Source organism: Gracilinanus agilis, chromosome 1, assembly GCF_016433145.1.
Source record: "Gracilinanus agilis isolate LMUSP501 chromosome 1, AgileGrace, whole genome shotgun sequence".
NCBI lineage: Eukaryota > Metazoa > Chordata > Mammalia > Didelphimorphia > Didelphidae > Gracilinanus > Gracilinanus agilis.
The window spans coordinates 732,879,837-732,900,396 of record NC_058130.1 but is presented as its reverse complement, the minus strand read 5'-3'; the positions used below and the strand labels follow the sequence as shown (position 1 = coordinate 732,900,396).

General features: G+C 51.7%; 1 protein-coding gene across 2 annotated transcripts in view; it reads right to left on the bottom strand.

The window, feature by feature from the left end:
- The window catches only part of PDE4C (phosphodiesterase 4C), a 65,345-nt gene that overhangs the window by 6,949 nt on the left and 37,836 nt on the right, over positions 1-20,560 (bottom strand). Inside the window, exons 2-13 of one of the 2 annotated variants that reach the window (XM_044672366.1) lie at positions 18,095-18,132; positions 13,714-13,906; positions 13,073-13,109; positions 12,707-12,777; positions 11,742-11,759; positions 10,695-10,839; positions 8,259-8,352; positions 4,959-5,149; positions 4,446-4,544; positions 3,230-3,394; positions 2,757-2,856; positions 544-698 (exon numbers count right to left, since the gene is read on the bottom strand). In XM_044672366.1, coding sequence (XP_044528301.1) covers positions 544-698; positions 2,757-2,856; positions 3,230-3,394; positions 4,446-4,544; positions 4,959-5,149; positions 8,259-8,352; positions 10,695-10,839; positions 11,742-11,759; positions 12,707-12,777; positions 13,073-13,109; positions 13,714-13,906; positions 18,095-18,132 — 1,306 coding nt within the window. Of the gene's footprint in view, positions 1-543; positions 699-2,756; positions 2,857-3,229; positions 3,395-4,445; positions 4,545-4,958; positions 5,150-8,258; positions 8,353-10,694; positions 10,840-11,741; positions 11,760-12,562; positions 12,616-12,706; positions 12,778-13,072; positions 13,110-13,713; positions 13,907-18,094; positions 18,133-20,560 lie in introns of both variants that reach the window. The other variant, XM_044672358.1, reaches the window with a different exon arrangement.

The window sequence follows — 20,560 nt, the reverse complement described above, 5'->3', positions numbered from 1 at the left end:
AATGTCAGAGCTGGGAGGGAGCTTAGAACAGAGAATGTCAGAGCTGGGAGAGACCTTAGAACAGAGAATGTCAAAGCTGGGAGGGAGCTTAGAACAGATAATGTCAGAGCTGGGAGGGAGCTTAGAACAGAGATTGTCAGAGCTGGGAGGGAGCTTAGAACAGAGAATGTCAGAGCTGGGAGGGAGCTTAGAACAGAGAATGTCAAAGCTGGGAGGGAGCTTAGAACAGAGAATGTCAGAGCTGGGAGGGCCCTTAGAATAGAGAATGTCACAGCTGGGAGAGCCCTTAGAACCCAGAATCTCAGAGCAAGGAAGGTCCTTACAACACAGAATATAGATTTTCAGAGCTAGGAGAGTCCTTGGAGACGGTGTAATATGCATTTCTCCTTTCATGGATGGAGACACTGAGGTCCGGAGATGATGTAGGATTTGTTCAAGGTCCCAGAGTGTGTTGGGGCAGAGCTGGGGCTAGATCTCAGGACACTGGACCACCGGAGATAGATTCTGTCCTCTCCCCCACCTTGCCCAGGCAGAGCCTCTCACCATATCAATGACCATCTTGCGCAGGCTCTGCCGCTGCTTGGGACTGAGGTTCTGGAAGATGTCGCAGTTGTCCTCCTGGAGCAACTTGAAGCCCACGGCCAAGTGGTGGTTCTCCAGGACAGAGGCATCGTTGTACATGAGGGCCAGTTCAGAGTCTGGAACATTTAGGGGCAGCATAAGAATGCCAGGATCACACATTTAGCAAGGTATGGAACAGAGGGTCCAGGGCGGGAAGCTTGGAAACTCAGACTGGGGTCTCAACTCCCGACTGTGTGACTTCGGGCAAATTAATTCCTTTCTCTGAGCTTGAGTTTTCCTTAAGTGGGGTTAGTAATGCTTATGTCATTCCCTGTGGATGCTGTGAGGAAATCTCTTTGTAATTCTTAAAGGTTGGGGCAGCTAGGTGGCTCGGTCAGTGGATACAGTGCCAGGTTTGGAGTTGGAAGGACCTGAGTTCAAATATAACCTTGGACACTTCCTAACTGTGGGCAAGTCCCTCAACTACTCAGGGTTCTATTTATTGTTCCTATTGTTCAGCCTTTTAAGTCATATTTGATTCTTCATGACCCCATTTGAAGTTTTCTTGGCAGAGATACTGGAGTGGTTTGCCATTTCCTTCTCCAGCTCATTTGACAGATGAGGAAACAGAAGCAAGCAGGATGAAGTGACTCACCCAAGGTCACACAGCTATCGAATGTCTGAGGTCAAATTTGAACTCGGGTCCTCCTGACTCCAGGCCTGGTGCTCTGTACACCATGGTGCCACCTAACTCTTCTAGGAAATCCTCTAAGTTTATAAAGGTCAGAGAGGGCGCCCTCCCACTTTACATGGAAGATCCTTGTGCTGATGGAACTCAGTAAAACATAGAATTTAGAGATCTGGCTCAACACCCTCATTTTACAGATGGGAAAACTGAGGCTCAGAGATGTCTTTTCCCTGTCCTCTACCCTAATTATTATAATAAGCTTTGAGGTCTCTCCCAGGTCAAACAATTCACATTCACTAAAACGTGCTGGGTGTGCAAAGCTCGGTAGGTTGCCCTGGAGATGGATAAGACTTGGCCTCTGCCTGGGGGCTCTCATGATCTGGAGAGTATCGGGGAGGGGAAACCAAGACAAGGATACACCGAGCTACAGTTGGGGACAGACCAAGGGCTGTGAGGGTCCATCTTTGTGGTGTCAAAGTCAAACAGAAAGAGGCCCTGAGTCCAGAGCGAAGGATCCCTGAGGGCCACATCCTGACAGTTCTAAAATGTCATATTATCTCTGTTGGTTGTGCTTTTATTTGTATTCTTAAATATTTCCTGATTACATTTTAATCTGGTCTGGGTCACCCTCAGAGGTGTGTGTTTGACTCCTCTCCATCTCAAGAGAACAGGAAAGGCTTCCTGGTGGAGGCCTTGAAGCTGGGCCTTGAAAGACAAGTCCAAATTGGATGGGCAGAGAACAGAGATGGAGCACAATGACATGAATAAAAGGCAGGAACTGGGCCTCTTTGGAGAAGGCCAAGGAACCCAATTTGCCTGAAGCTTCTAGTTGGAACCACCTTATTTTATGGATGATAAAAATCAGGTTGGCAGTGGATGGAGAGCCAGGCCCAGAGACAGGAGTTTCTGAGCTCAAATCTGGCCTCAGACACTTCCTAGCTGTGTGACCTTGGTCAAGTCACTTAACCCCCATTGCCTACCCTTACCACTCTTCTGCCTTGGAACCAATATTTAGTATAGAGTTTAAGGCAGAAGGTAAATGAAAGAGAGAGTCGGGGACAGGGAGTCAGAGAGAAAGACTTGGTTGTGAATTCCAAGGTCCTAGGTTTGAACTGGTTCTTACTTAACCATGGTGACCCAGGCAGCCACTGCTCACTTTTTAAAAAAAATAATAAATTTATTTTTAAGCATTTTTCCAAGGTGACATGATTCACATTCTCTCTCTCCCCTCTACTGCTTACTGTTGAACCTCAGTTTATCCTTCTGTGAGATGAAGACAATCTCTGAGGTTCCTTCCATCTCTAAATCCCATGATCCTCTGAAGCCCAGAGAAAGGAAGAGACTGTCCCAAGCTCACACAACAAATCAGAAGCAGGGCTGAAACTCAAACCCAGGCCTTCTGTTTCCCAGCCCAGAGCTCTTCAGTTCCGACAAGGTAGGGCAATCTCCTCCTCTGTTCCAGGTCCTTCCTTCCCTGGACCCCTCCACCCCCTCAGCCCATACTCACTGGTGTTGATCAGAAACTGGTTGGAGACCCCGGGATGATCCACGTCATGGATGGCGCTGGCGAAGATGGCGGCCAAGATTTCCAGGTCGGTGAAAACAGCCTTGAGACCGATACAGGGTTATTGGTGGGGGGGAGATGGTGGGTGATGGAGAAGGAGAGAACCCAAGTTCATTGTGGAGTCCAGATCCACGAAAGGAGTACCCAGAGCCACCAGAACAATTCCCCAGACTGGGCGAGATAGGGTTTCCCTCAGTCCTTCTGCCCTCTCTAGTTCTGTGGCCTTTGTCCCATCTGGGCCTGGGGGTGAAGTGGGGACCCAGTGAGAACAAGGGAAGGAAGGGAGATAAGGAGGGAAGAAGAGGGAGGGAACAAGCATTTGTTAATCGCCTGCTCTGTGCCAGGCACTGTGCTACATGCTTTAGGAGTATTATCTTGTTGGCCCTGGGAGCTCCCTTTGCCCCTCGCGTCCGAACCTCAAGCGCTGGCGTGGACAGGAGCACGTGGGTGGACTGGGCTACGTCTGCTGCGTGGATGCTGTTGTGATAGGCCACATCAGCGTGGTAATGGTCCTCCAGGGTCAGTAGGTAGGTGACCAGAGTGTCTGCTGGTATCCGGAAGGTCTTTAGCAGGTCTCGCTCCTGGGTGTGGGCCAGAGAGAGAAGAAACTGAGTCAGAGGTTTAGAAGGGGCTTTAGGAATCAATTGGTCCAAATCTCCCATTTTGCAGGTGGGAAAACTGAGATCCAAAGAGGCCATTAGTATTTTAGATTTAGAGCCAAGAGGCACCTGAGAGATAATACTAGTAATAGCTAACATTTTACATAGTGCTTTAAAGTTTGTAAAGCCGTTTGCAGTTATTAACTCATTTGATCCTTAGAAAAACCCTGAGGGGTAGGTGCTATTATTATCCCCATTTTATAGAGGGGGAAACTGAGACTGAGAGAGCCAATTATCTTGCCCTGGGTCACAGAGTTCTGAAGTATGGTTGCATCAGCATTCAGACTTGGGTCTTCCTGACTCCAGGACTGGTGTTTTATCTACTTTCTCCATCACCTTCTAGTCCAAACTCATCATTTTACAGATGAGGAAACTGAGATGAAGAGACTTCAAAGAATCCTCGATTTAGAGTCAGAAGTGGCCTTGGAGATCATCTCCCTGGAATCCTTTATTTTACAGATGAGGAAATAGAAGCCCAGAAAGACCACAGACTTCTTAGAGAAGAGACCTTAAAGCTTATCAAACCCCTCATCTTAGAGAGAAGGAATCTGAGGCCTCGAGGGGTTTAATGACTTGCCTAACATCACACAGCAAAGAGGTGTGGGCACCAGAGTTCCAAGGCCATCACTTCATGCTGCCTCCCCACGAGAGCAGGGACTATTTTATTTTTCACTTTTGATTTCACAGTTTGGGACAGTTGCCACTTAAGAAACTGTTGCCATGGATGAACTGGAGCCTTCTCCCAGGGTTTGTGGTCGTCTCATGGGCAACTGAACTCCTGATCTGTGCGGTTATTCAGACTAAGGCTGGATGAGGACCTGTAAGGGCTGAGATAGAAGGGATTCCTACATAGGGAAGGAGATGGGTCTAGAGAACAGACTTGGTCCTAAGTGCCTGAGGTCACACAAAGGTTGGGGTGAGGGAGGGAGCCCATGCAGCTACTCTATAGCCCAGCAAGTCCAAGGGTCCATACCTGAAAGATGCTATACATGATGGCTGTCAGTGGGCGGTTCCCAGAGAGCTCAGCCACCTTGAATACATCCAGACCCCACCTGTTTGTGTCTTTCAGCTCCTGTAACATAGGGTGGGCAGTGAGAGAATTCATAGAAATAATTCATTTAGAGATCTAATCCAAGTCCTTCACTTTACAGATGAAAAAACTGAAGCCCAGAGAGGGTAACTGATTGATCTTCTCCAGGTTCCATTAGTAATTAAGGGAGAAAAAGAGGGATTCAAACCTAAATTCCAAATTCAGGGCTCTGGTACTATATTTGGCAACTCTACCTTGGCAGAGAAAGCGAGGAGGTCCTCTGCTTGTCTAATCACCTCACCCCATGAGAAGCAAGACGGGCTCTTCCTATAGTCACTGGCTTATGACTTTGGGCTCTCCTTTGGGAGAGTGTTAGGACTGGAAGGATTTGGGAGCACCTATAATAGGAATCATGTCCTTTCCTCCCCAGCCCGTCACTTCCAGCCAAAAGTGCACCTTTGCCAACAGCGTCTCATGGTCAGTCTTAACTCCGAATCTTGGAATGGCGGCTGCTGAGAAGCTGGAGCCGTGTGTTAGCTTTCGAACGCCGCTGATCTGAGACATTGGCCGCTCCTCTTTCTCTTTCTCCTTCTCCTTCTCCCTCTCCTTCACTGGCATGGAGGGAAGCTCCACCTCATGCTGCTTATCTGAAGGGAGGCAGTGGGTGTGAATGCCTGGGTATCCCCCCTAACCATCGTAAATCCTCTCTTCAAAGAAATTTTTTTTCCATTGTTTGTTTTTACATAACCTGTTTCCCACTATATCTACCCCTACTCCCATTCATCTTTTATAACAAAATTTTTAAATCAGCAAAAGCAATTAACATACTAAAAGAAATCTGACAAAATATGCAATGTTCTACACTTGGGGATCTGCCACCACTTGAAACTGGCTCTTCGTTGGTCTTCCTTCTCTCCTCTCTCCATTCTATCCTTCATACAACTACCCGAATGATTTTCCTGAAGCCCAAGAAGTGACCGTGTCACCTCCTAAAAACTCCGATGGCTCTCCATTACCTCTAGGATCAAAAAGAACCTTTCGTTTCATTCTTCCCAACATAGTCCTCCCTACCTTCCCCACCTTAGCACATGTAACTTCTCTTTCTCTATTGTCCAGCCAAACTGGACTTGGTAATAGCCAGCATTTACAGGGTGTGTTCAGGCTGGCAATGTGCTTTTCAAATATGATCTCATTTAATCCACACAACAACCCTGGGAAGTAGATACTATTATGATCTCCATTTTACAGAAAGGGAAACTGAGGCAAAGGCTAACTGACTTGCCCAAGGTCACACAGTTAGTAGGTGTCTGAGGTTGGATTTTGAGGTTTTCCAGGCTCCAGGCCCCCCAAACTGCCACCCAGCTCCATTGCCCATTTCTCCATCTTCGCATTGGCCATCTTACCCCACCTTACTTCTCCTTCTTTAATTTGTGCATCCCCAGTACCTAAGATTGCTGGAACAAGGTAGGGGCTTTATACATATTTGCAGATTCAAAATTCTGCTCCAGTGACCCCTTCTATAGGAAGCCTTTCCTGGGCTCATGGTCTCACCAGCTACTACTATTGTCCTCCGGTGGCTCCCCCTCCCCCCATTTTATTTCCCAATGATTTTTCAAAAACTCTTCCCTTCTATCCTAGTCACAATTCTAAGACAAAGGAGTGGCAAGGGTTAGGCAAACAGGGTTAAATGACTTGCCCAGCATCCCACAGCTAGGAAGGTTCTGAGGCCAGATTTGAACCCAGGACTCCAGGCCTGGCTCTCTAGCCACTGTGCCACTTACCTGCCCCTCTACATTGTCAAGCACGTGTCCTTGCCCTCCCTAGAAAGGAGATTCCTTGAGGACAGACACTGTCCCGTTTTTGGCTTGTTTCCCCGGCACTTACGCCAGTGCCTGCCTGGCACGTAGCACACACACAATAAATGACTGTGTGGACTGATGGATGGTGTCCAACCTAAACTCAACTCTTCAGACAGAGCCCAAGTTCAATTCCATTCTACACTGACTAAGTGACTTCTACACGCATGGTGCTAGATGTTGGGGACACACAAACAAACGTTAACCTCTCAGGATCTCAGTTTCTTCATCTGACAATGAAGGGACTGGACTGAATGGCCTCTGTAGTCCCTTCCGTTTCTAGGTCCTGGTACTTGGGAGCCTAACTTAGTTCAGGGAGCAGGAGGAATATAACACAGACATGTGCACATATATAAGAGATACAAGTTCATCTGGGGAGAAAAGGAATGTTAATGACTGGGGGATCCAGGAAGGTGTCAGACGATGAGAAGGGTTCAGAAAGACTGACGAGGGAAGGACAGACATGGAGACATATTGCTAAATTTGGGAAACGGTCCAGGTTGACTGGAATGTAAAATTTGTGATGGGTCACTAACAAGAATTAAGCTGGCAATGGAATGCAGCTAGGTGGCTCATTGGATTGAGAGCCAGGCCTAGAAATGGAGGGGGAATGTGCAGTGTCCTGGGTTCAAATATGACTTCAGATTACTTGTGTGACCCTGGACAAGTCACTTAAACCCCACTGCCTATCCCTTACTACTCTTCTGCCTTGGAACTAATACACAGCATTGATTCCAAGAAGGAAGGTAAGGGTTTAAGGAAAAAAAAAAGAATTGAGGCTGGAAACATTTGTGGGTTCCAGAATGGGAAAGGGGGAAGGTCTTAGGTCCTAAGCCAAAGAATCTGTATTGTAACATAGAGGCAAAAGGGACTCACTGAAGATTTTTGAGGAAGGGAATAACCTGGGTGGGTCTTAAGAAGATGATTTTGGCAGCTCTGTGGAGGACAGACTGGAGAAGAGGCAAACTGGGACTTCATGTAGGAGGCAGGTTTTCCTGATCAGTAAGTCTCCAGCCCAGACTGACATTTCATGCGGGGTCCTAGCCTTCATTGGCCCTGGAGGCAGGAAGGTTCACCTTCCTGAGTTCAAGTCTGGCCTCAGACTCTTACTAGCTCTGTGATCCTGGGCAGGTCACTTAACCCTTTTGGTCTCAGTTTACTCATCTGTTAAATGAACTAGCAATGGAAGTGGTAAACCCCTCAGTATTTTTGCCCCCAAAAAACCCCCAAATGGGATCATAACGAGTTGGACACGACTGAAATGACTGAACAAAAAGCCCTGATTATTTCATTCTTGTCTCAAATTACACACGAACTTTCCACCTCGTTGCCACCTGCCTTCTCTCCTGCCTCTATCTTTGTAACCCAGCGCTTATCACCATGTGTGGCACATAGTAAATATTTCATAAAAATCATTCTCTCTGATCTAATCAGTCTCTCTGTCTCTGCCTCTTTTTCCTCTTTCATCATAGATCAGGTGAGAAGTAATGAATGGGGGACAGGTGGGTGGCTCAGTGGATTGGAAGCCAGGCCTAGAGACTGGAGGTCCTGGGTTCAAATCTAGCCCTGGACACTTCCTAGCTATGAAGTCTCTTACGCCCATTACATAGCCATTACTGTTCTTCTGCTTTGGAACCAATATATAGTATTGATAAAGAGTTTTAAAAAAAGAAGTGATAAATGAAGGCCCCAAGGGCCCTGCCCTCACCCACAGGAGGCAGGGCCCTCTGGCTGTCTCTGAGCCCAAAAGACTCAGTGCCTCCTCTTCTGAGGCCTAGAGAAGGACGGCTTAGCCAGTGTCTCACAATGGGTTAATGGTAGAGTGGGGATTCAAACCCCAGCATCTTGGCCCCTGAAGCCTCTCCCAGCCCAGGTTAGCACCCTTAGGAGCTCCACTCACCCAGAAAGGTCCGGGAGATATACTCGGACACCTGGTTTCCAGAGCGGCTGGTCTCTGATAGGTGAGTTAGCTCCCGGTTAAGCATCCGCTTGAACTGTGGGGGAAAAATTAAAATGTAGATTGCCAGTAGCCCTGGGATCCCATCTTCCTTCTAACCCCAATATCACCCCTGACATCGATTACATTTTCCTGTAACTCTAATGGGGAGGCTGCAGTCACTGGAAACCTCCCATCCAGGAAAGGAGGAGGACCGTGTCCCCTTTGTAGAGCAGAGACCCAAGGGCAGCCTGTGTGTTAGGATGCTTGGGATATACCTCAATCCTACCCATTGGCTTTGGGGAGGGGCCCCTAAATGGGTCTGGGCTTTAGTTTCTTCTTAGACAAAAAGAGAGGAGATTGATATCTGGGTGGGGGTGGGCTGGAGCTTAGGGGAAGTGCCAAAATCCTGATGCTCCCCCTTACTCTCACTTTGCAGAAGACCTTTTCTTCCCCTCACTAAGCCCAAGACTTTTCTCTTCGTAAGATGAGTAGTTTCTACTAAGACCCTACCCAGCTCTGACATTCTCTGTTCTAAGCTCCCTTCCAGCTCTGACATTCTCTGTTCTAAGCTCCCTCCCAGCTCTGACATTCTCTGTTCTAAGGGCTCTCTCAGCTCTGACATTCTCTGTTCTAAGCTCCCTTCCAGCTCTGACATTCTCTGTTCTAAGCTCCCTCCCAGCTCTGACATTCTCTGTTCTAAGCTCCCTTCCAGCTCTGACATTCTCTGTTCTAAGCTCCCTTCCAGCTCTGACATTCTCTGTTCTAAGGGCTTTCCCAGCTCTGACATTCTCTGTTCTATGGACTCTCCCAGCTCTGACATTCTCTGTTCTAAGGGCTCTCCCAGCTCTGACATTCTCTATTCTAAGGATTCTCCCAGCTCTGACATTCTCTGTTCTAAAGATTCTCCCAGCTCTGACATTCTCTGTTCTAAGGACTCTCCCAGCTCTGACATTCTCTGTTCTAAGCTTCCTCCCAGCTCTGACATTCTCTGTTCTAAGCTCCCTCCCAGCTCTGACATTCTCTGTTCTAAGGTCCCTCCCAGCTCTGACATTCTCTGTTCTAAAGATTCTCCCAGCTCTGGTATTCTGAGTTCTAAGGGCTCCCTCAGCTCTGGTCTCTGGCATATCAAAAGTTCTCCCAGCCTATCTCTCTCTCCCATCACCCATGCTTACATGCTTTAACTTCGAAGAAAATTCTGAGGATTCTGAAGAAATAACAGGACTTCCCCCACCTAGCCACTTCTCGTCCCCTGCTCCCACTCTGGGGAATAACGTAGGATGCCCCCATACAGCATCCGGGGGACAAAGGGCCCCCTCGTAAAACACAAGATCGCCTTCCTTTTCCCAGTCTGGTCTGGCCTCAGGCATTCCTGGTGGGGGGCTGAAGCTGGGAGGGATGATTCAGTCAGGCCTCGTGGGCTCTCCCTGCTGCTCAGCAGCTGCATGCAGGGCCAGTGGGAACAGGCTCATGGGGTGGACCTCACTATGTGCAACAGAGCAGTATTTAATGCAAATGCCCAGGCCAATCCAATCTCTTCTCAAAGGGAATTTTATGCTCTGCTGAATTCCTTTGCAAGTTCATCCTTCAAACTGATTTCTGGATTTTCAGGTATTGAGCTTAGAGAGAGACAGAAGCAGAGACACAGAGAGAGGCAGAGAGACAGAGATAGATTTAGAGGGAGAGAGAGAGGCAGAGAGAGTCAGAGAGACAGAGATAGAGTTAGAGGGAGAGAGAGAGGCAGAGAGACCGAGAGGAGACAGAGAGGAGGGGGGGAGAGTGAGAGTGTGTGTGGAGGCCCATCCTCCTACCTGACCACACTCAGATGCACAAGGCAGCCTCTCCCCAGTGACCTCCCTGCCCCCTCACCCCCCCAGTCAGCAGAGGCAGCTGCCTCCTGGGCCCTGAGGGATGCCAGGCCCAACCCGTCTCGGTTCAGCCAGGGAGGTCTTGTTTCTTTGTCGGTTGGGGTTTTAAATCTACTTCAGAGGGATGGGGAGAAAAGGCCAATGACGCACAGAGCCAGCTGTGCCTGGCCGACCACGAACACATCTGTGGAGCAAACAGGAAGGGGGCGGGGGCTGGGGAGCTGCTAGGCCCTCACGACTGTTCTGAGGAGGGGAAGAGCCCTGGGCCAGAGAGCAGAGCCCAGGGTTCTAGTCCCAGTTCAACTACTACTTTGCTGATATGGAATGAGGGCCTCCTCTCCCTGGGCCTCAGTTTCCCTATTTGTAAATATGGGGGTAGGAGTTTGGGGAGGGGTGGATGCTCCGACACCCTGTGCTGTAAGGGGCTTCCCAGGCCCGACATTTTGCATTTTTATGAGCCCCGTTCCCTGGGTCTGCTCAAAGTGGAGAGGGTGGGCAGGGGGGGAGGCAGGATGAGAGCCGCCTCACTCACCTTGTTGGAGGCCATCTCACTGACGGAGTGCCGGGTCTGCAGGGTCTCCAGCTGGTCCAGGCACCAGTCCAGCTCCTCCAGGGTCTCCATGGCCAGCTTCTGGCAGGCATCCTCTGTGGAAGGGACCTGCAGGTCACTCGCTGGTCTCTCTAAAACCAGCTCTGGGACCTAGAACTGGGGTTGGCTCTCTTGGGGTAGCTCCCACCAGCTAGCTCAGGAGGCTTTACAAGTGGCTTCGGTTCTCTTGGGGTCTGGTTCTAGATGTGTAAAGTGAGGACAGCTGCCTTTCTCTTTCTGTTTTCTCTAGCTCCAGGAGACTAAAGGAAGTGTGGGACAATGTAAAGAGCACTGGGTTTAGCAGTCAAGAGATCTGGGTTCAAATCTTGCCCCAATATGAATTGGCTGTGTGACTTTGGGCAAGATCTCTATGAAAGCAAAATTGTTGGACTGGATGATCTGTGGGCAGCATGGTGTCATGGAGCTCAGGAGACCTGGGTCAGAGTCTTTGTTTAGTCATTGACTTGATGAGGCCCATTGGCACCGGTCATTTAATTTCTCTGGGCCTCAGTTTCCCCATGTAATATAAGGGGGTTGGGTGAGAAGATCTCTGAGGTTCCCTCTCAGCTCTGACATAAGTTCCAACTCTCACATTCCCTGTTCTAAGGGTCCTCCCAGCTCTGACATTCTCTGTTCTAAGCTCCCTCCCAGCACTGACATTCTCTGTTCTAAGGGCCCTCCCAGCTCTGACATTCTCTGTTCTAAGGATCCTCCCAGCTCTGACATTCTCTGTTCTAAGGACTCTCCCAGCTCTGACATTCTCTGTTCTAAGGGCTCTCCCAGCTCTGACATTCTCTGTTCTAAGGGTCCTCCCAGCTCTGACATTCTCTGTTCTAAGTTCTCTCCCAGCTCTGACATTCTCTGTTCTAAGGGTCCTCCCAGCTCTGACATTCTCCCAGCTCTGACATTCTCTGTTCTAAGCTCTCTCCCAGCTCTGACATTCTCTGTTCTAAGGTCTCTCCCAGCTCTGACATTCTCTGTTCTAAGGACCCTCCCAGCTCTGACATTCTCTGTTCTAAGGGTCCTCCCAGCTCTGACATTCTCTGTTCTAAGCTCTCTCCCAGCTCTGACATTCTCTGTTCTAAGCTCTCTCCCAGCTCTGACAGTCTCTGTTCTAAGGTCTCTCCCAGCTCTGACATTCTCTGTTCTAAGCTCCCTCCTAAGCTCAGACACTCTGTGTTCCCTCTAGAGTTAACATTCTATGTTCTCGAGGCCCCCCTCAGCTCTGACTCTCTGGGAGTCTACTTCCAATTCCTCCCCTATTTCTGTGACGGTTACAAATTATATGCAAATTAGCATTGATTGCTTTTGGGTCCAGAGTTCAGAACCTATTTCCAAGTCACTACTGGAAAAAGGCCTGGAATCGAACGTGGTAGATATGTTGGTTACTTTTTTCCCCTTTTTCTGTTATGGCTGCAAGGGAGGTTCTGAGGGTGCAAGCGGGGAGAAGGGATATATTGGGCAATCTAGTTAATGTAAAAACGAGATATCAGTAAAAATTTTTAAAAATTAAAAAAAGAAACCTACCTGAAAACCTGATAAAGGGAGTAGATGGAGGTGAGGCTGGGAAAGGGGCTCTGGGGGCTCCCTGGGATAATGTTTTGTTCCCATCTCCTGGGGAAGAGAACGGGGGTGGGAGAGCTCCCAGCTGGAAGGAGGGATGGGGGAAGCACTGCTAAGGCTCCAAAGGCTGGTGAGTATGTTGGGGTGGGCAGGACGGGGAGCCGTTCTCCCCCTGGACAGTGGAGACAGACAGAGGAGAGGACACTCTGACTTGGAGTCCAAGTCCTTGGAAATCCAAGATTGATTACCTGGCAGTGGCGGGGCCCGGCAGCCAGAAGGTGGGTTACTGCCCGACACTCTCCTGTGGAATACAGAGGCCAACTTAGGGTCAGGCCAGGCTGCTTGAACCCCAAATGGCCCTCCCCCAGCCCTCCATACACGCACGCGCTCACTTGGCCACGCGGTCCTGTAGTCGAGTCAGCACGGCGAAGTTGCTCCTGACTGTTCGTAGACTGGCGAGGACCTGGGAAAGGGAGGCACCACCCACTGAACCTCCCAGTCTGAGGATCTACTTCAGTAGCCCAGTTTAGCCCAGTGGGGGAAGAGTGGACCCTGGGACAGGACTATTTTGGGGAGACTGGCAGGGAAGAGGCCCGAGAGCTTTAGCAGCTCCTCAGGGGCCAACCCTGGGGAGACCGAGAGAACAGGGAGCTCTCAGTCCTGCCCTGGTCCATTCTACAATGCCCCCTCCCCATCCCCACTACCCCTGCCACCACTTTCTCCAGACAGGAGGGGCCAGAGAAGAGACTTGTACCCACCTGGGCAAACGGGGTCACAATCATGTCTTCTCCATGTCTGTGTGAGAGAGAGAGAAAGCATCTATGTAAAGCAGACGGTGAGGAAGATAAAGGGGCCCCTTCCTAAGCATCACCTCTCCCCTCTTCTATCCCCTTTTCCAAATCTACTCATCCTTCTAGGCCTTACTTGGGTCGTTCATTCAACAGATGCTTATAGAGTTTGAACCATGGTAAAATAAACTAGGTGCTGCCCTGCCTGCTCCAGGAAGTCCTCTCTGATTACCTTCCAAGGCACTATGATCTCTCCCCTCCAGTGAATATTCACCCTCTCCTCACTCCCCATCCCACAAGGGTTTTATAATGTGCCCCATATAAGACAGGCTCAGCATGTCAAAGGAGAGGGAACTGGTAGAATATGAAGTCCATTCCCCTCAGGGAAAACTCATTGGCAAAGAGTTGGTCACACAGTAAGTCTCCTGGGAGAACTGGGGCTAGGACTCATTTTTCCACTTTGGTTCAGTGTTACAGTGTCTAGACTTTTCTCCTCTCTCTGTCGCCACCCTTTCACCCAACAAAGATATCCAGGAACAAAGGAATCTCCCCCAGGACCCTTGCTGACACTGTCCCACCTCTACCACCCCAAATCCCCAAATAATACTCACAAGTCACTGGCAATAGAGGAGTTCCTGGACATGGCCTTGGGGGAGAGGTCATAGTCGCTGTCTGATCGGTAGAGGAAAGACTCTCGCCTTTGACTGTGAGGGAAGTTGCCCTGGATGACGAGGCCTGAGCCAGGGCTGGTCTGTGGATCCAGGGGGCTCCTTCCCGAAGAGAGGCCATTTTCGAGGTCAAAGCTATGGGCAGAGGAAGGACCAAAGGCAGCTGAGAGGAGGAAACTGAGGCAGTTTTCAGACCTTTTCTTACTCAAAAAACTTCCCCTCTTTTCACTATGGGGTGGAAATTGGCAGGACGATCCCCACTGGCAGACCCATGAAGAGTGTAGCTAGCCACTGTGGAATGAGCACCATACCAAGCTCCGTGTTAAGGAGACTTCTGCCTGGCTTCATGCCCAGGCTGGCCAAGCTTAGCCCTCTCAGAATTCTCCAGTCCCATTATTCTACCTTGTGGCTGACCTTCCCTTGATCCCCAAAGCCAAGGGTTAACACCCCTGCCCTGAAAATTAGCCTCTTTATCCAGGAGATGGGTTGGCTGTCTCTCAGGTCCCAGATGATCCATCCTTGAGAAGGAAGGAATGAGTCACCAAAAGGCTTCGAGTTTTCACAGGAGAGAGAGACAGGGTCCCTGGGGCCAGATTTTGTTCCTGTCCCAGGATCATAGGAATTAAAGACAGATGGGGTCTTAAGGATCATTTACTTCAACCTCTTCTTTTTTTTTTTTTTTAAATAAAGAAAATAAGGTCCAGGAAGCGGGGAGGAACATTTCTAAGGTCACACAGAGAGATGTCACAGTCAAGGTTTCAGCCTAGGTCTTCTTGTTTCTTCTAGCTAGAAGAGACCTTAGAGGACATCAAACCCAACCCATACCCCAACAGTAACCCCCTTCACAACTTCCTTGATGATGATGCCATCCCTTAACCTCCTGACACCTTCAACCCAACCCCCTGCCCCAGAATGCAAACTCTTCGAGGGTAGGCACTGATTCATTTTGGTCTGTATCCTCAGGGCCTACCGCAGTGCCTTGTACATTCTAGGGCCATGTTGGCAAAGGCATGGCACACATGCCTTGGTGTGCCGGAGGGGCTGCTCATTTCCCCCTCTCCACTGCCCACTGCACCTGAAGACAATTTTCACAAGTCCCATGTCTCCACCCAGGAGCCCAAAACGTGAGCATTTCCTCCCTCCACTGACTGGGGGCTCACAGGCCGCATGAAGGTGCACTTTGGGAACAATGTCTCTAAAAGGTTCACCAACATTGTCCTAGGGGCTTAAGAAAAGTTTGCTGAATGGAAGTGGGCCTTCCTTGAAGACCTCCAGTGATGGGGAGATTATTCTCTTCTGAGGCAGTCCATTCCATGCAGACATACTTTTGACGACTAGTCTAGGGTTTTTCTTCTGCAGTCTTCCCTCACTGTGATTGGTTCTGTCCTCTGAGGCCAAGCAGAGCAGGTCTGCTCCTTCTTCTAGGAGAGTCCTTTGTATTAAATGTTCCCCTTTCCAGAGAATTACTGACTGAGCAGTAAACATGTATTAAGTGCCTACTGTACACAGAGTTGGAAAGTTGAGAGAAGACATGGCTTCTGCCCTGGGGAATCTCCCAGTTTAGTGGAGGCCAAATAATAGGGTACAAAATTACATGGTAGAAGTTTCAGAAAGGGGCAAATGAGGCCCAGAGCAAAGGAGAAGATCATAACTGGCAGAGAAACTCTGGGAAGACTGCATGATGGCATCTCAAGCTTGGAATATACCTAATTCTCAGAGGGACATCCATCCTTTTCTCCATCTCCCCTTGTTCCATTGATGGCATATCTGAGCCAGAGATTGGGGCCTTCCACCCAAGACCCCAGGGTCTCAGAAGCCAGTTTAGCCCTAGGCACAAGGAAGAACCAGCTGGCAGAGCTCAAGGTGATGCAACAGGCCTTAATCTCCAGGACTTGGTGTGAATCTTCCTCCTTCCCATCATCATCATAGACTGGAGAGCCTGCTCAGGTCTCCATCCCTTTTCTCTCCTACCCAAGGCTGAAGAATTAGGGGTGCATTTCTCCTTCCTCTCCCTCCCCACAGAAATCCTGAGACACATGCCCTAAATCCCTGGGGCTCAGGTTTGGGTAGCTGTGTCTGGGATGTGTAATGAGTTCGGCGGGGGGCTAAGAGGAGAGCAGGGATTGGAGAATGGTCAAGTCCTCTCCCCCTAGAAACAGTGGATCCTTTTGGGGACTCAGGGTTCCAAAGATCTGGTGTTCCTCCTCCCTACCCCCAGCCTGGAGGAGGGGGGAGGGAGGAGGGGGAGGGGAGGAGAAGCTATGCTACTTCTCTGGAAACCACAGTCCACCTCGGACAGTCTGTGGTGAGACCATCTCTGAGGAGGAGAGGTTGAAGGGAGTGCTGGGGTGAGTGTGAGTGAGTGAGTGTGTGTGTGTGTGTGTGTGTGTTTACAAATGCAGGAGCACCAGAACACGTGAGAGTGTTTGTGTATCCCAGGGCATGGGGCAGTGTGTGTTATGCATGTGCCAGTATGTGTGCTGGGGCACGTGCCAGGGTGTACCAGAGCTTACGGCAGCATGCGTACTACTGTATGCTGGTAGATACACCAGAGATTGTGCCAGGGCTTGTGCCCAGTGTCTGTGTACACCAAAGCATGTACCAGTGTGTGTGCCAAGGCCTATGCTAGCACAGGTGCCAGGGGCTATGCCAGGACACACCCCAGTAGTCTCCCAGGGCAGCACATAGAGGGTGTGAGATGGGCACCCTTGTGGGTCTCTGGGTAGGTGTAGCTGAGCTGTCTGGAAGGAAATTAATCCACAGGCATTTGGGAGGGACTTACAATATGCCAGGCTCTGGAGTGAACCCATTCGTGCCCCCAAAGAGCTGATATTCTGACAATCATTCACGTGTGTGTGTGTGTGTGTGTGTGTGCTGCACACATATATACACACACATGCATCTGTGTCTGTGTGGCACGTCTGTGGGTACAGAGATCTGTCCATCCTTGGCCTCCGGGTTCAGTGTGTCCTCACTCCGATAGTCATTATATATCTGTAGATATGCCAGATGTTCATCTGCCTGTACTGCGTGTCTGCTGGTAGGAAGGACCTTCGCCTTCTCGTCTCAAGCTTCCCATCTGAGACCTGTGCCTAGAAGGGCTCAAGGGGTGTCCCTTCCACCCCAGGTCACCTCTTCTGAGGATTAGAACCCGAGGCAGCCTAGGAGCGAGGAGCCAGGTCTGTACATAGGTGAGTTCTGGGGCCCAGTGGCCCTGTGACTTCAACCTTCCCTCTCCTCCCCCAGCAGCAGGCAGGGTACTGACCTTGCCCCTAGGCAGTCCCCTGGGGCTGGCAAAACTCCCAGGACCCAGGCTGGCCTGGACTTCTGTCCCTGAGGGGCCACCATGGGCTCAGGCCACCCCAGGTTGGAGGAGTCGGATCACCCCAGTGTGCCCCTGACTGGTCGTTTCCTACCAGTCAGGAAAGCCAGAGAAAGTCCTCTCTCTTCAGGGGGCACCTGTCTCCCCCTCACCTTTCTAAGCCAATCAGATTCCCCTTTCTAAGTCTCTTGTTCCCTCCCTCCCTCCTCCCCCAGGGGCTAATCTTAGGCCAGAAGACAGCTGCAGCCCCTGCTTTTCCCTGCCCACGTGGTACCTAGCCATAGCCTCCACAGAGGCTTCCATAAAGAAGGGACATAAGAACATAGTGTCAGAACTGGGGAAATGAAGTTGGGGGGAGGGGGAAGAACACAGGACTCATTTCAGGAGCCCAGTCTCCAAGGTACTAATCCTGGTTCCCAAATGAGTGGAAAAGCCCTCGGAACAGAGTAGCAGGGCTGTGAGGCTCCCCCAAAATACAGAATTTGAGTGCGGAAGGGTCGTTGAAATAAATACATAAGTCTGATGTAGAAGAGATCAGACCGTAGACTATTGGATGTCAGATCCGGGAGGGTCCTTAGATCATGGAACCCAGAACGTCAGAGCTGTTTATCTGTGTGTCATTGGACAAAGAATGCCAGAATTGGAAGGAACCTTGGAACTTGGAATGCCAGAACTGAGGGTCCTTAGACCAGAGAACGTCAGAACTGGAAGGGACTTTAGAGCAGAAGAGCGGAGCTGGGAGGGAAGGTCCTTGGAACTGGAAGGAACCTTTCAACTTAGAGCGCCCAAACTGGAAAGGACCTCCGAAGGTGGAACGCGGAATGCCCGAGCTGGAAAGGCCCTTCGACGTAGAACACAGAACATGAGGCAAGACTGGAAGCCCCGCTCCCGCAACCTCCCCCCGGGTCCCGATCGGGGCTCCCAACCCGCCCCTAGGGCGTTACCGTCGGCGCTTCCCCACGATGTCAATGGGCCGGTTGACTGCGCAGGGCGAGCCGAGGAGGTGGGAGCCGCCGCCGCCGCTGCCGCCGCTGCCGCCGCTTCCGAGGCGCAGCAGGGTCGGGGGGCCGCCCCCGCTGCCCGGCGGCAGGTTCATAGTGGCGCCCCGACCGGAGCGCGGGACTCACGCCTTCTGCGCCTTCGCCTCCGCCCCCTCCGCCTCCTCCTCCCCGGGCGGCGGCAGCGCTCGCAGCAGCTGCTGGGGGCCCCGGAGTGCGGCGGGGACATGGCTCGCGGCTCGGGCCGGAGAAGCCGCGGGCCGCCGCGCTGCGCTGCGCTCGAGGCCGGGGGCTCGGGGCTGGGGGCGCATGCTCGGGACTCCTCCCCCTCTACCCCCCGCTTCCCACCGCCCCCTCCCGCCTGGCGCTCTGAGCCGGGCAGCGCCTAGCTGCGTGAGGATCCCGAGCCCGGTAGGGGAGGGGGGCGCCGCGCTCCGGGGTAGCCGCTCTCGGCCACGCGCCCCCCTCCCCTTGTCCCTCCCTCCGGCCGCGCGCTCCGGCCAGCCCCCCTCCGTGACGTCACCCTGTCGTTCTTAACTCTGCGCTGCCCGGAGACCCGGGCCCAAGCAGCCGCTGGGCTTGGGCCCGGGAGCGTGGGAAGGGTTAAAGAACCGGGCGGGCGGCCCAGGGGCGGGGGCGGGGGGAGGAGGGTCTGAGGCCGGGGAAGCTCGGGGGCTCAGGGGAAGGTCAGTCCGGGGACGTGTCCGCGCACACGCGCACCCGGTCGGACACATACACACACTGACCACATACTGATGCACGCAGACCACATACGGATATACAGAGAAACACACAGATGTGGCCAAACTGTGCTCGACGTTTAGAATCTTCAAGGTTTGACGAGTTCATCTTTCCAGGCTTATTTGCACATTCTTCCCCTTGACTCAAAATTCGTATCCTCGCTGTTCTTCATAAACTACAGCTCTTGACATCCCATCTCCCGTCTGCACCTTTTTAAACGCTGTCCCCCACCACTGGAATGCACTTCCTCGTCACTCCCTCAAGGAATTCCCTAGGTCCCTTCAAAATCCAGCTCAAAGGCAACCGCCTACCTGAGGCCTTTCCCGACCCCTCCGCCTCACTTCCCAGCACCCCCTCCCCAACCCCCCAATTGCCTTGGATTCACTGTATTGTATACAATACGGTGCGGTCTATGCTTATAAGTGCGCATTTGATTGCCCTTGTTAGAATGAAAGTTAGCTGCTTAAGGGAAAGGACTGTTTCATTTGCCTTCTATCTCCGGGTCCACTTTCTAAGACTACAGTTTGCAGAGGAGATGCCAACCAGAACTGGCAGAAGGAGTTTCCTCACCTGCAATGAGTTTCCTCCCCAAGCCAATGAAATCCCGGGGCTAGTCCCTATTCCTGCTTCCGGGGGCTAGCCCAGAATTTGGCACATAGCAGGCGCTTCATCGCTGCTTGTCGATTGATATACACTGGCAAGCTCCATAAAGAGCTGGTCTTGTAGTCTGGAGACCCAGGTCACAGATGCCCCTTTTTATTATGCCTCAGTCTCCACTTAGGCTCCCGATCACTCAGAGATACGTAGAAGATTTAATAGATGCGGAAGCGCTGAAAGTCCAACCGAAGTAAGCTATTACCATTCAAAATAAAGATGGGGAGGAGACCGATACCTTCCCCCCGAGATCCAGAAGCCCGCTCGCCTCCCAGGGATAAGCTGGGCGAGGGATGGGTGAGGTTGGGGGGAAGGAGGGGAGGACAAGGGGACCGCACCAGCGGGAGGGGGAGAGGGAAGACTAATGGCTCGATGCCCGTGACGTGGGGAGTGGAAGTCCTACAGGGGGCAGACCTCGGCCTCCCTTCAGGACTCGGGGAGGGAAGATGAGAGGGAACCCTGCTCTGGGGCGGGGCCGAAGCCAGCTCAGTCACTGATTGGTCCGCTCCAAGAGGGGGGAGGTCTTGGCCCTAGACCTGGTGGTTGGGTCCCTACTGGGGGTGGGAGGTGGGGTCTTTTCCTGAGGATGGAGAGCCTCGGAATGAGAATCAGACAATCCTAGAAGCGCTGTGACCTAGGGAAGGCAACGCCCACTGCGAGACCCAGCTCAACCCCAGCTACCCGCGGTGGGCCGCAGTCCCTTACCCTTCTACCTCAGTTTCCCCTCTGAGAAGATTCGCTGGGAGACCCTGCAAGGAGGGGGAAGGGTTAATTAAACCCTCTCAGGCTGGGTCGGGGGGTGGGGGAGCTCAGACGTCGCGCCCCGCCCAGGCTGGCCCATCCCGGCCCGGGCCGCTGGGGGCCCTGAGGGTCAGAGGCAGCCGCTTTCCATGACGCAGGAAGCTCCGCCGGGCGGCCGCGGGGTTGGGGGCGGAGGGATGAGGGAGACTGGGTCGCGAAGCTGGAGGCCCACAGTGTCTGGTTCTGAGCACAGTCATCGGCCCTCTGCAAGTCTCTATGGGGGCAGCCCTGTTCCCTTTCCCCGGGCGCCTTCCAGCCCCAGCAGGTCCTCCCC